The sequence below is a fragment of the Gekko japonicus genome, unplaced genomic scaffold (genome assembly GCF_001447785.1).
Source record: "Gekko japonicus isolate JY-2015 unplaced genomic scaffold, Gekko_japonicus_V1.1 scaffold3826, whole genome shotgun sequence".
Lineage (NCBI taxonomy): Eukaryota > Metazoa > Chordata > Lepidosauria > Squamata > Gekkonidae > Gekko > Gekko japonicus.
In genome coordinates, this window is record NW_015175484.1 from 55220 (window position 1) to 69434 (window position 14215).

The 14215-nt window shown below is 45.8% G+C and overlaps 1 protein-coding gene across 1 annotated transcript in view; it reads left to right on the top strand.

Annotated features, from left to right (window-relative positions):
* Positions 1-2111, top strand: part of LOC107122835 (zinc transporter 10-like) — a 27973-nt gene extending 25862 nt beyond the window's left edge. Inside the window, 2 exon segments of the mRNA XM_015425975.1 lie at positions 1439-1559; positions 1748-2111. Coding sequence (XP_015281461.1) covers positions 1439-1559; positions 1748-2111 — 485 coding nt within the window.
* Positions 2112-14215: the final 12104 nt, after the last annotated feature.

Here is a 14215-nt window from a genome sequence, read left to right on the forward strand (position 1 = left end):
CACACTCAAGCAACACAGAACTAGGAAATTAGATAGAATAGCATAGTAACAGTTGCATTAGCAGGAAGTATCATTGGTGGGGTGATACTCTACCTGTCTGACACGATGAAGTGATCCTGCAGCAAAAAATGGGGAAAATACAAGAGAAGGGGTCGTGTGTTGACCAGCAGCACATGTGGTAGACTCCAGACAGCGCTACAAATGGAGTCGGCTAGATGGGGGGGGGGGTTAGGTAGGCAGGAGAAGAGAGAGTGAACAATGGGGAGATGCTTTTCTTATATACCCCAAGAGGGGGTTTGGGCATGAGCCACCAAGGCATGTAGTCCCTAGGAAAATGCTAGAAGCTTCCAGTTCCTTAATGGGTCAAAAGAATGAAATTAAGTGTTGGACAATTGATTTAATGTTTGCTAACAGCGACACCTCTTAGAGTAGATGGCTTAAGACAAAGAGAACGAAAAAGTAATTCCAGGTGCCTGGCCAGTCAACGATCTGGTGATCTGCATCTGGTGGGTATGTTTGACTGCTCAGATAATCTCATCATGGCCAAGTTCTATTGTTTAACTTGAGGATGAGTACATGCAGTAATGCTAGGAGAAGGTGTGGGGGGGAAGACTGCCTGCGTGTTGGAGAAGAAGTCTTTCAATGGAGTCCTTTACAGGAACATTTATTTATTTATTTATTTCACTTTTACCCCGCCCTCCCCGCCAGGCAGGCTCAGGACGGCTTCCATGAACTGACAAGCAGTATACATTCACAGTAAGTATAAAAATATAAAACATCAGTTAAAACACAACCAATCAATATAAGACATTCATTAGATGGCGATAAAACTAAAGAAACATTTAGGCTTCTGGTGTAAAGCATGGCTTCTGGTTGCTGGCTGCTGCATATTTCTGGCATCAGAAATATTTATTCTTTATAAAAGGCAGGGAAATGGGAAAACGGTTTTAAAGTTTTGATATGAACCAAACAGTTGGAAACCCAAAAGTTCCCAATATGAACACTATTAACACTGTTGGAGGCTTCTTAAAATTCAGGCAAAAATAATGTAAACCTTATAAGATGTTTCTTTAAAATAGCAGGCAGTTGTAATGATAGAGAACATATACAATGACTAAACCAGGGTTCCCCTGACTGGACACCCTTCCAAATACTGTGAGTGTTATGTATTGAAAACAGTTAAAGCTTGAGTTCTAAACAGGATTGTAAATAGACCAATCAGAGCTGCGTAATGTTCTGTAGGGAAGCACTCTGATTGGGCTTTATCTGTAAATAGCTATTGGTTGTAATCTGACATAGGGGCATGGCTACCCAAGCCCGGACTGTTTAAAAGAGAGTCTGTTGTTCTATGTTTTTGTCTCATTCTTGATTTCTTCTGACTACGTTGAATAAAGCTGATTCACTGTTCGCAAACTGTGTTGAGTCTCGTACTTAGCAGTTGGTGACGAGGATGGGATATTAGAGTGGGTAGGCTGCCCCGCTGAACCGACGCCAGAACGGCGGACGACCAAGAAGCCCCTGAAGGACGCAGGGCAGAAGAACGAGACCCGGCTGATCAAGTGGCTGCAGCACTAGAACCAGTGCCTGCAGCCTGAACAGTGATGGCCGTCAACCCACGGTTCGAAGCATTTGAGCCAGACTTGGAGGACTGGGACTCCTACCTGGCCAGGTTCGAGTTCCACCTCCAGGCAAATGAGGTCGATGATGAAGACCAGTAGAAAGTGACGCTCCTCAGTTCCTGTGGAAGAGCTGTATTCTACGTTGCTCGGTGCCTGGTGGCGCCCGCTGAGATCAAGGACGTGTCCCTGGCTGACCTGAAACTAAAGCTGAAGGGGCATTTTGCGCCGCAACCATCGCAGATCGCTAGTCGGCATGTGTTCTATAAACAGTCTCATGTGGCCAATGAGACGATAGCAGAATACGTGTCAGCATTAAGGAAGGCTGCATGCTCGTGCAACTTCTCCGACCTGGAGGAAGCACTCCTCGACTGGCTCGTCTGTGGCATGAAAGACGAGAAGCTGCAGCAGCGGCTGTTTGCCCGGCAAGCCCTCACCTACACTGTGGCCTACTCAGAGGCTATAGCCGTTGAGGCCGTGGAGAAGGCAACATAAGCAGTGCATCAGAACCTGACCCCAAGCCTACAGGGGGCCAGCAAGTCAGTGCACCACGAATAAACAAGCGAGTCCGAAGGTGAGCATGATGACGTCAACCACTCTCAAGCTTTGAGGGTCAAGCAGACCCCAGTGAAAACCACAACAAGGCGGGCCTGTGCCGGATGCGGTGGAGACCACGAGTGGGATCACTGCAGGGCGAAGGACATCGTTTGCCGATCCTGTGACAAGCAGGGCCATTTGGCCAAGGTCTGCAGGTCAAGAAAGAAGAGGACACCACCATCATCTCCTTGAGCACGTCCCCAGGTTCGCGGCCAGGACAGCGCATAGTCCACAGATTTCCATCTGACCAACTGCTGTTCCTGCCCATCGACCATCCTAAAGACTGGATCACGATCCAGGAAAAAGATCCACGTCACTGTCCTACTGAATGGTGTACCATGTGAGATGGAGGTCGACTTGGGATCAGCCGTGACCGTCATCTCATCTGAAACGTTGCAGCATTTGTTCCCGCGATGGCGTCATTGGCGGTTGAAGCTGAGTAGCATTCACTTCTCCCAGAGGTCATTTTGGGGGGGATCGCAGGGGATCGCAGTTCCCCCGGGTGAGGTACGGGGGGCGGGGCACATGACGAAGTTTCTTAATCGATGCTGATGGGGCACATCCTACAACAAGCAAGGTACAGGCCATCAGAGACGCCCCACGACCTGGGTCCAAGAAGGAACTTTAGTCCTTCTTGGGCATACTTAATTTTTATCATGCATTTTTACAGCATAAAGCATCTATTGTGGACCCGTTGCACAAGCTCCTAAACAAGGGGGCTAAGTGGGAGTGAGCTCGCAGCACGACTGTGCTTTTAAGGCGATCAAATCGTTATTGTCTTCTGATGCTGTACTCACTCACTACGATGAGTCCAAGCAGCTGGTTCTGGCTGCAGATGCGTCACCTTATGGGGTGGGGGCTGTCTTAAGCCATGTAATGGCAGACGGAAGAGAAGCGCCAATAGCGTATTATTCCAGGACACTCACTGCAGCCGAACGGAATTATGCACAAATTGACAAAGAGGGCTTGGCGCTCATGGCTGGCGTGAAAAAATGTCACGATTTTCTTTACAGGAGACCTTTTGTGATGGCCACGGACCACAAGCCTCTCCTCAGAATTTTCGCACCTGACCGGCGAACGCCCAACATCTTGTCGGCTAGGATGTTGCACTGGACAGTGTTCTTGTCAGCATATGACTATGTTTTGGAGCATTGGCCTGGCAAGAACATGGGGCATGCTGATGCCCTCAGCCGCTGTCCCCTACCTGAACTGAACTCTGACCCTGCACCGGCCCTCGAGGAACTGGCCAAACCTCCGGTGCACGCATCGGACATTGCGACCGCCTCTGCCAGAGACTCCACTATCGCCAGGGTGCTCAACTGGGTGTGGAGGGGGTGGCCGGTGGGGTGTGTTGCAGACGAATTCAAGCCGTTTGCATCATGGCAATGCGAACTCTCTGTCCACAGAGGATGTTTATTGTGGGGAAACAGGGTGGTAGTCCCCCCCAAACTGAGAAACCAGGTTTTGGAAGCACTGCACGAATGCCACCCCGGCATAGTGCAGATGAAGGGACTGGCCCGAGGTTATTTTTAGTGGCCTAAAATAGACTCGGACATTGAGAGTTGGGTGCAGAGGTGTCACGAGTGGCAGTTGTCCCGGCCTGATCCCCCACATGCCCCGGTACAACAGTGGGAGAAATGTCACCAGCCCTGGTCGCAGGTCCACATCGACTTTGTGGGGCCATTTCAGGGGCAGATATTTTTAATCATTGTCGATGCGTACTCGAAATGGTTAGAGGTGGTTCCAACTTAAAAAAACGATGGCCCTAACTGTAATCAATGCACTGCGCCGCATTTTCGCTATGCTTGGGTTGCCTGACACACTCGTGTCAGATAACGGGACCTGTTTTACCGCCTCTGAGTTCCAGGAGTTTTTGACGGCAAATCTCATCCAGCACAGCACGTCTGCACCATTCCACCTGGCTACTAACGGCCAAGCCGAAAGAATGGTGCGGACCACTAAGGAAACTTTGAGCCCCCTGGTGCAGGGAAACTGGAGCCAAAAGGCGGTGTCGTTCCTCCTGCACCAGCACGTCACTCCACACTCACTGACAGGGCGGAGCCCAGCAGAAATGCTAATGGGCCGATGCTTAACCACTCTCCTCGACCGAATGCACCCGGACCTAACCACGTCCAGACCCCCACCCAGTGAGTCAACTGACCGGACTAGGGGTTTTGAGGAGGGAGACGCGAGGAATTATGCTGGAGGGCATTGTTGGTTGCCGGCCACAGTAACCAAGGTTCTGGGTTTGCGCACTTACACAGTGCAGTTTACAGATGGTCGTGTGTTCAAGCAGCACATCGACCAACTGAGAAAGCGGTGGGCTGAGGCAGACCCTGAGCCCACTACTGAGGTGGCAGACGTACCCGTTTCGGATGAACGGGTAGAGCTTCCAAGCTCGGACAACTCCCACGAGGGAGAACCACCCAGTACTACTACAGAACCCAGTTACCCGCCTGAAGACAGTTTTCAGGTAAACTGGCCCCAAGGTATACAGGATAGCCCTTCCAACAGGGAAACGCCAAGCAGTCCTCCAGTTATAACATTAAGATGGTCACAACGGAGCAGGCAGCCTCCTGGTTACTTGAAAGACTACGTGTGTTCCCAGGTTGTTCCATCTTAGGGGGGAGGAATTGTTATGTATTGAAAACTGTTAAAGCTTGAGTTCTAAACAGGATTGTAAATAGACCAGTCAGAGCTGCGCAATGTTCTGGAGGGAAGCACTCTGATTGGACTTTATCTGTAAATAGTTATTGGTTGTTATCTGACATAGGGGCGTGGCTACCCAAGCCCGGACTGTTTAAAAGAGAGTGTGTTGCTCTATGTTTTTGTCTCGTTCTTGATTTCTTCTGACTACGTTGAATAAAGCTGATTCACTGTTCGCAAGCTGTGTTGAGTCTCGTACTTAAAAGTGAGAGACGTTAGGAACCCCCCCCCCCTCCATGCTGGAGATCTGTCTGTTCCTAGGACTGTTCCCTGGATAACTGAACTACAGTCCTTCCCTGTGTGGGTTGGTGTTTTCCTTTTTAAACAGAAGTCTGCCCTTTGACTCTGGCAAAACCCCTCAGCAGAGTCTCATCTGTCCCTCTGCTCTGTGACACTCTGTCACTGTGCTACAGACTGAGAGTTTTCTCTCAGAAGGAAGCCACTAAAAGCCCCTTCTCAACAATAACTCTCTCTCAGAACTGAGCTCTTCAAACTGTCCGCTCTCTCTCCAAGCTTCATGACCTCTACTGCCTAACTGACCAGACCTTCTCCCCTCCTGGATACCTTCTGTTGTCATGGAGGTGGCTCACCAATCAGAGTGAGCCTCTGCCACTGTCTACACTCAGACTGTTTTTACTCAGTTCATCACAGCTGCACAAGGCTCTTGCAGGGCAGCACAGAGTATGAGCTTTGTGGCAACTCTCAAACACCAGTTTCTACAGGCCACTGTTCTCAGACCCCACACAGGAATACCAATGAGAACTTAGCAAAATCAAGAAGAAATTACCAATACACATACAAGAACAAATGTATATGGATACACCAAGAACCTCAATAGGGCACTTTCAACCTCCTGCCAAAGATACGTAAATCTGGCAACCCTGGACATCCCATAGTCTCAAGCATAGGCATCATCACTGTAGGAGTATCAGTATATATGGACTTCATCCTGAGACCATACATTATTAATTCCCCCAGCTATGTTCATGATATTGCAGACTTCCTGAGGAAACTGCAATCCATTGACCATCTCCAAGAAAACAGCATTCTAGCCACCGTGGATGCTGAGTCTCTGTACACCAACATCCCCCATCAGGATGGACCACAAGCCAGTAGAAACATCATTCCTGACAACACCACTGCAGACCTTGCTACTGAACTCTGCATGTTTGTTTGTACCCACAACTACTTCAGGTTTGGTGAGAACTTATACCTTCAGATCGATGGCACAGCCATGGACTCCACAGTATGCCAACATTTTCATGGCTGATTAAGAACAGTGTTTTCTGAACTCCTACCCATTGATATCTCTCCTTTATTTGAGATTCATAGATGACATTTTCATTGTCTGGACTCATGGCAAAGAAGCCCTCGAGAAATATGGTGGAATGGGGGAAATCTATGGGATATGGTTGTCCCTGGGTATAATAAGCTCTATAGGAAGGACAGGGAGATGGGGAAGGTGTTGTGTTGTAAATCAGAGGCCACAGAGTCAAATAACACAGAAAATATGAAAGGAATGAACTCCCTGATAGAATTGTTACAGGTGGATATACTACTCATTATTATTACTATTTACTTATATCCCCTTTTTCTCCCTGATCAGGAACTCAAAGCAGCTTCTCATATTGTTCCCCTCTTCTCCACTTAATCCTCACAACAACCACCATTTGAGGATAGGTTAGGCCAGAGGTGTTGAACTCATTTGTTATGAGAGCCAGATCTGACATAAATGTCAGTTTGTCGGGCTGGGCCATGTGTGCCATAAAATGTAACACAAGGACTTGCTAGAAGCCCGAAGAAAATGACAACAGAACATTAATGGTGGTCATGTATAGCTCACAACTCAAGCCAGTTCAACATATTATTAACTGAATAGCAATAGCTAGCTTGATCGAATTGTGTGTGATATGCAAAGGGATAGTAGACGTCGAGGTATCAGCACTGGTAACGAGCTACTAACAGACAGCCTACTCCTGCTCATCCTCTAATGGGATTTATGCCATAATGTGTCAACAATGCCCTTCCACCCTCTACACTGGACAAACAGGACAGTCCCTACAACAAAGAATAAATGGACATAAGTCTGGCATTAGCAACCACAACATTCCAAAACCAGTGGGGGAATATTTTGACCTTCCAGGACATTCAGTTGCTGATCTAAGAGTAGCAGTTCTCTTGCAAAGGAAATCCAAGGGAGATTAGAAAGAGAGATTTCTGAATTCCAACTGATAATGACGCTCAAAACAATGCAGACTCTTGGACTGAATTGAGACCATTAGGTTTCTTCCCCCCCCCCAGCTGTTGGAAACGAAAAGGGGGATCCATTACTCTCGCTCTCTCTTTGTCTCGCGTTTCCCCCACCACCACTAAAGTGTTAGTAACACAATATACTTGTGTCCTGCTATTGTCATTCCACATCGGAAATCACTCCACTCTCCAAGATATAAGGACAGATGGACTCACATTCTGGCTGAATGATGTTCAGCTTGGCAGGTCTTAAACTGAACAGGCTTGATTTCTGCTAATGTTACCACTAATTAATCAAATAGCATCAAGAGAGCGTAAGAGAAAAATTCTGGCCCAATTATTCAGTCCCTCTTCACATTTTGGAGTGCTCATAGCCTTATCTCAATATAAACTGTACAATAATGGATACACGTTCTGATATGAATCAGCCGTACCATGATATGGACAGCTAAGCAGACTGCCTCTTTCTAGTCTAACTTATAGAACCATATTTCTAAGGAATCTCTGCCAAAGGTACATAATATCATAGGAAAAGTATGCCCTTTAGTCTCTGTTTTGGAAAAAATGGTGAAACTAACAGCTCTAATGATTATTACCTACTTATAAGACAAAGCTCAAAGATAGCAGAGTTTACTGTGATTTAAACATTTGCATAAAATTTTGTCCCAAGTAATGCGTCAGAACTGAAGCACATGGTCTTTGATTTTTTTCTAGTTTGAACCTGATAACTCTAAAGTGAGATTCCCCCCTCCCCCCCCCAATGTCTTGGCACTGTGATCAGCACCCCTGATTCTCTTGAGCATATCCGGAAATATTCTGCCCGGCCTGCCCTTTGTACAGATGAACAGAGTATCTACTGAGAATGCCAGGCTGGAAGCAGCTAGCTTCAGCATCCACACCAGTGCTTTTCCCCTTAAACAGCTTTTTTTTTGTTGGGTCTGAGAAGAGGCAGGACTTTAGTTGCTTTGCAGAATGCAAACCCCAACTGCCTTCAGTAGGCAAAATACAGGACAATTCTTATACTAATAGGAGTGAACAGGTGTAAACCCTGTTCCCTGCAGAAGTGCTTCTCACTCTGCAACAAAAAGGCTTGAACTTAGAAGGCCAGACAGGAGGGGGCAGTTATTTGTTTACATCAAACAGTGGTGAGAAGAACCAGTGTTGTATTAATGAGGCTGAAGTTGGTTCCTTATTCTCACTTCCTTATTCATTCCGTATTTGTTACTTATTCATGTAGTCATTCAGAAACACTAAGGAGAGTGAGTTGGAAAGCTCTGAACCCCAAAATAAGGTCTGGACCACCACATATCATATACCCCCACATTCACAGGACTCTCCCCTTCGAGGGGAAATATGCTGTATCCTGGTCCAAAGCATGGTTCTGGTGCCAGCTGCTCCAAAGTGCAGTGCCCCTAGGACAATCACACAAGCAGACACCCCCTCAAAGAACACTAACAGGTTAGTGAGACAAGATCTTCCCTTACCGAACCCATGCTGAGTCTGCCTCAATAGGTTTTGTTCATCTATGTGCCTACTAATTCTTTCCTTAATAATGGTTTCCACCAATTTACCCGGTATCGACATTAGACCGACTGGCCTGTAATTTCCCAGATCTCCTCTGGAACCCTTTGGAACCCTTTTTAAAGATGGGATTGATTTAGTAAATTTCTCCCCCACCCTTCCAGCCAAGGCCGACTCAGGGCAGCTTACAAAACAACATAACATTTACAAATACATAAAAACCTACTTCTGGAGTAGGGAAACCTACTTCTGGAGAAGCCACAAAAGAAGACTGATTTTGTAAGAAACAGTCCACAACACACATCTAGTCTATGCAGCTTTTCCCAGGGGTCATTGGTGCAAATTGCCTGCCTGTTTCTGTAAAGTTATCAGAGGCAGATGGGGGTGGGGGATGGTTAATCAGTCATTCTTTGGAACTGCTGCATTCACTTTGCAGTGTGGGGTCATATTTGCATTTCTTATGAGGGAAATAACACAACTTTGATACAATTCTCTATATGGAATAAAAGTTCAGAAAACTCTTAAAGAAACATTTTTTTACCATTCTAAGATTCTACATCATTTGTTGGTTGACTTTGCAGCTCAGCCTGTGCTTGTATTTTTATCAAACAGTAGAAACTTAGCGATGTCATCAGTTCAAAATCAGATGGACCATTGATTTCTGCTCTGTTACTAGGCTGCGGTTTTCTAGTCGGGTGACATTTAATTCTGTGACACAAAATTGTGTACCCCTTCCAGAATTCTGAAGATGAAAACAGGGACATAGTTTTAAAAACCCAAGCCTCAGATCAAGAATCATAGCTCATCCCTGCCCCCAGTACTGCATATTCCTGAAGGCTAAGACACCTGTTGTATGCAGTATTCGATATTATTAGCGTTCAGGAGGTTGTTTAACAAGGTATGCTAAGAAAAATAAATAAATCCTCAAATAGGTTACCAGCAGCTCCAAATGTATCTTGGCAGCTGAGTTGTTTACAAAGATAGGTATCTTGCAGTGACAACCTAAACAGGTCTACTCTGAATCCCATTCAAATATATTCAATGGGGGCTGTTCCCAGGAAAGTGTTTTTAGGATTGTACTTTTAAATTTTTCATATGTGCATGTGTGTGTGCGCATGCATGTGTATGTGTGCACCTGGAAGTCATGGTGACTTCTGGTGACTGACCCCTACTGGGGGCCTGGATGATATTCAGAGAGGTGGCTAAATAAAGCCTGCCCCCACCTCCCAACTACTGGTATTCCAAGGAGGTCTCCCATGTCCCATACAAGTACTTGCCAGAGTTGACCCTGCTTAGCTTCCAAGATCTGACAAGTGTTAGCCAAATTGCCTTGAATTCTTAATTAGTCTAGGGGAGGTTATGATTATTAATTGGCAATAGGCAAATTAGACTCACACCAATGTATACAGAAGTCCCACCTTTGCTGTAAGTATCAGAACAGACACAGAGACTGTATTCAGTAAAATATAATGTCTTTTTACTGAAGGATATGTATCATTCAAACAATACACAAACACACACACATTTATACTTATTCTCAGAAATAAGGATAGATCCTTAACACAGTTGCATTAGCAGGACATTCGTTGGTTGGGCAATATTTACCTGTCCTCATTGATTGAGCCGTTCCTATGGAAGAATGGAGGGGTTTAGAAATAGAAAATGGGGAACACGTGTTCTGGACCAGCAGAACCACGTGGACTCTAGCTGCAGACTAGAGGTTAAAGATGGAGGTAGGGTATGTGGATAGCAAGCTGGGCATAAGAGGGTTAAAACTTTGATCGGGGTCATGGAGAGGGTAAGAGAGAGACCATGTGGTCGGGATTAGATTTGTAGGTAGCTGGAAGAGGGGGAAGAGGGGTTGCCTACATGTGCTGGAAGAAACTCCTAATGGAGTCTGGAGTTCTCTGTCCTCATGTTTTCCATGGCATGGCATCTGAGGCTTTGTGCAGGCTTATGGAACTGCTTCATCTCACAGCAGGTGAGATGTTTGGTGACTCTGGACTATCACTGTGGCAGCAACACTAAAGGAAGGTGTCCCTCTTTCAGGTGTGCAGTCTCAACAGGTATTCTCAGGTCTCCATGTTGTACAGTCCCTTTGCACAGTTCATATTCCATAAAAACACATTGATAGGCTTGCAGGGCAACACAAGATCCGGCTTGCCTGGGCTATCCAGGTCAGGGTTGCGACTGTACTCTTAATGTATGTATCTATCAATTGTGCACTAAAGTGACAGCATTGTGTAGTGGTTAGTGTCATACTAGGACCAGGTTCAAATCCCCATTCAGCACTGAAATGCACTGAGTGGCCTTGAGCCAGTCATTCTTTCTCTCAGCTTATGCTAACTCACATTGGTGGTGTGAGGATAAAATTGGGGGTGGGGTGGAAAAGAACTATGTACATAGCTTTGAGATCCTTGTGGGAAGGGCAAGATAAAAATGTATAGACTTCTTCAGATGAATCTGTACGATAAGATCCATGCCTTCCATTTGCTTAGCTGGTTTCCCCTCCAGAACCTTCTTTCAGCACCACAAATACGAAATCTCTGGACCCTTCTTGTCAAGACAGGAAAAGTATATTTTCCCCCGTTTTGCTTCCCTTCCCAGATCTAACTCTCCATATCTTCCTACCAGCTCCCTTCACATAGCTTCTCCATTCCCTGCTTTGTGTCAGTCTGCCCTATTGTTGGCTGGCCTTCCTATACCATCCCCAGCTAGCTAGCTGGGAACTCTCCATTTATCCCACTGCACCTTTTGCTTCCTTTTGGGGCAACCTCATACACATCTCTTCTCTCTGGGTTAGTTTACTCTGAACTAGCCATGTAGGTGGAACAAAATCTGGAGTCACTTCTACTGGGTATTTGGCTTAAAGCACCGGTTCCCAAAGTGGGCAATACCACCCCCTGGGGAGGCGCTGGAATGATCCAGGTGGGCGGTAGGAGACTTGGGTGCAATTGGGGGGGGCGTTGAATAAAAATAAGGGGGTGGTGGAAGCATAAAGAAAGAAGACTCCAGAACCTATCTGGTCTTCCTTGGGATCAGGGAGGGAGGTGGAGGTGGAGAGGGGTCTCCACAGCCAATCACAGCTATGCATATGCATATGCACCCTTGTAAGGCTGGTGTTCTCCTGCCAACCTAGCAGTTTGAAAGCAAGAAATTGCAAGTAGATAAATAGGTACCACTTTAGTGGGAAGGTAACAGCGTTCCGTGCGCCTTGGTGTTTAGTCATGGCGGCCACATGACCATGGAAACGTCTTCGGACAGCGCTGGCTCTTCGGCTTTGAAACGGAGATGAGCACTGCAACCCTAGAGTCGGATTCGACTGGCTTTCGAGCAAGGGAACCTTTACGTTTAAGGCTGGTGTTGCTGCTCGGCTATTGTGTGGTGGCTGCTGCTGGCCTCTGGCTTCAGGCCGTCAGCTGCTGCTGCTCTGTGCCTGCCTTGGCCTGCCTGGCTGCGTGGATTGTGGTGGACTCTACACATGGATCATGGTGGACTCACTGCACAGCCAATGAGAGAGCTGGAAATGGCCAATACGTCAAGAGAATTATATATATAAAATAGGTAATACCTGTTCATTCTCACAAGTGGAGATTAATGGTTATGCACCATTATAAATATCTATGGAGCTTTACACGGTATTTTTCCTTTTGGGCTTCTTTCTGTGTGGGTTTTTATATGTACGGGCTTTTTTCATGTGGGCTTATTTCCATATGGGCATTTTTCCACATGGGCTTTTTTCCTGTGAGAATTTATGACCATTTTTTTTTTCTGTGGGCTTTTTTCCGGTTACCCTTTTTGTACACTTCTTGAAGATAGATTTCCAGGGAGGCACTGAGTGATTTTTTTTCTAAAAAGGGGGCGGTAGGTCAAATAAGTTTGGGAACCTGTGGCTTAAAGTAATGTAAGTGCACATTAGGAATGTGCAAATGTGAATGGTTTTTTTAATTGGGTTGTCAAGTGCTATGTTATTATTGCAATTCAATGGTTCAGTCTTTCTAACTTGCACTTGTATGCTGATCCCCATTCTCCTCTTTTTACTCTTTATCTCAGATAGGGCAATAAAGTTACTTGCTGGTTAAGTATCTGTCTCCCTTCCATCTTTTTCTCCTTAAAGATTTATTGTGCCAAAGTGGGAGTTGGGTATACAACAGACTTAAATTATCCTTCCCCCCTCCCCCTGGAGCTCACTGTATTAGTCCTTCATATGTAGGATGCTCTGATTGTGACGGACCTGCCATGGGGACTGGTTTGGGTCACACCTTTGTTCATGACATTTTAATTCGAACTTAGATTATGCGATGTGAGAATCACATGCACATATTTCTTAACTGGCCATGATTGGCCAATAACAATGTGCAAATTCAGTACACATAATCACAAACATCATGAGGAAAAATATTTCAGATCTGACAAATAAACACTGTCTACAGAACCCAATAAATTGAATCACATGCACTTCTGAAACCTTCGAAGAATAAGACTGCCCTTGGGCCATGAGCCGCAAAAAGAGTCTCAAATGTGATGAAATGCATCCCTCTAGTGGATAATGACTATAATTCTGAAGATACATCGCAGCATGATAGAAAGCTGGCAGCTGTTACAGAGAACATAAATAAGTTCATAGCCAGCATTCCTCGCTAGGTGGGGCTGCCATATTTCTAGGTAAGGCTTACGATTTCTGCACAACAGACAAAAACTTCCACCATCCAGTAGCTAGCTCTGAAGTCTGAAGTCAGCTCTGTAGCCAGCTCTGAAGACAGAGTTTATGATTTGTTAGCATCAGAAACATGTAAGTTGAACAAGAACATTTATTTCCAGAAACTTTTACCCACTTAAAAAGGAATATCTTTCTTCAGTAAACACCTGGTGTAAAATATCTATGTAATAAAAGAGCAGCTATATGGATGTAGGCTATGTGAAAATCAAGGGTAGTGGAAAATTTATGGTGAACACTTTGAGCAAAATGACTAATACATATTTTTGCTTCCTAAAAACCGAAGGTAGTAATAGAACCCTAGAGTGAGTCTGAGAATAAAAAAAACACCAGAGAGAGGTACTAGTCATAAGAATATAAGAACATAAGAGATGCCAATGTTGGATCAGGCCAAAGGCCCATCCAACACTCTGTATCACACAGTGGCCAGAAATACCAGTGCCATCAGGAGGTCCACCAGTGGGGCCAGGACACCAGAAGCCATCCCACTGTTGACCCCCCCCCAAGCACCAAGATGACAGAGCATCACTTGCCCCAGAGTCCCTATCTATACCTTGTGGCTAATAGCCACTGATGGACCTCTGCTCCATATGCTTATCTAATTCCCTTTTGAAGCCGTCCATGCTTGTAGCCGCCACCACTTCCTGTGGCAGTGAATTCCAAGTGTTAATCACTCTTTGGGTGAAGAAGTACTTCCTCTTATCCGTCCTAAAGGGGAGGCATTTAAACTTTAAACCCCTTTCCTTCTCTTGCAGAGTTTCATCATACAGATGTGGCCTGACTCCAGGAGGGGAGGGGGGGGGTTTAA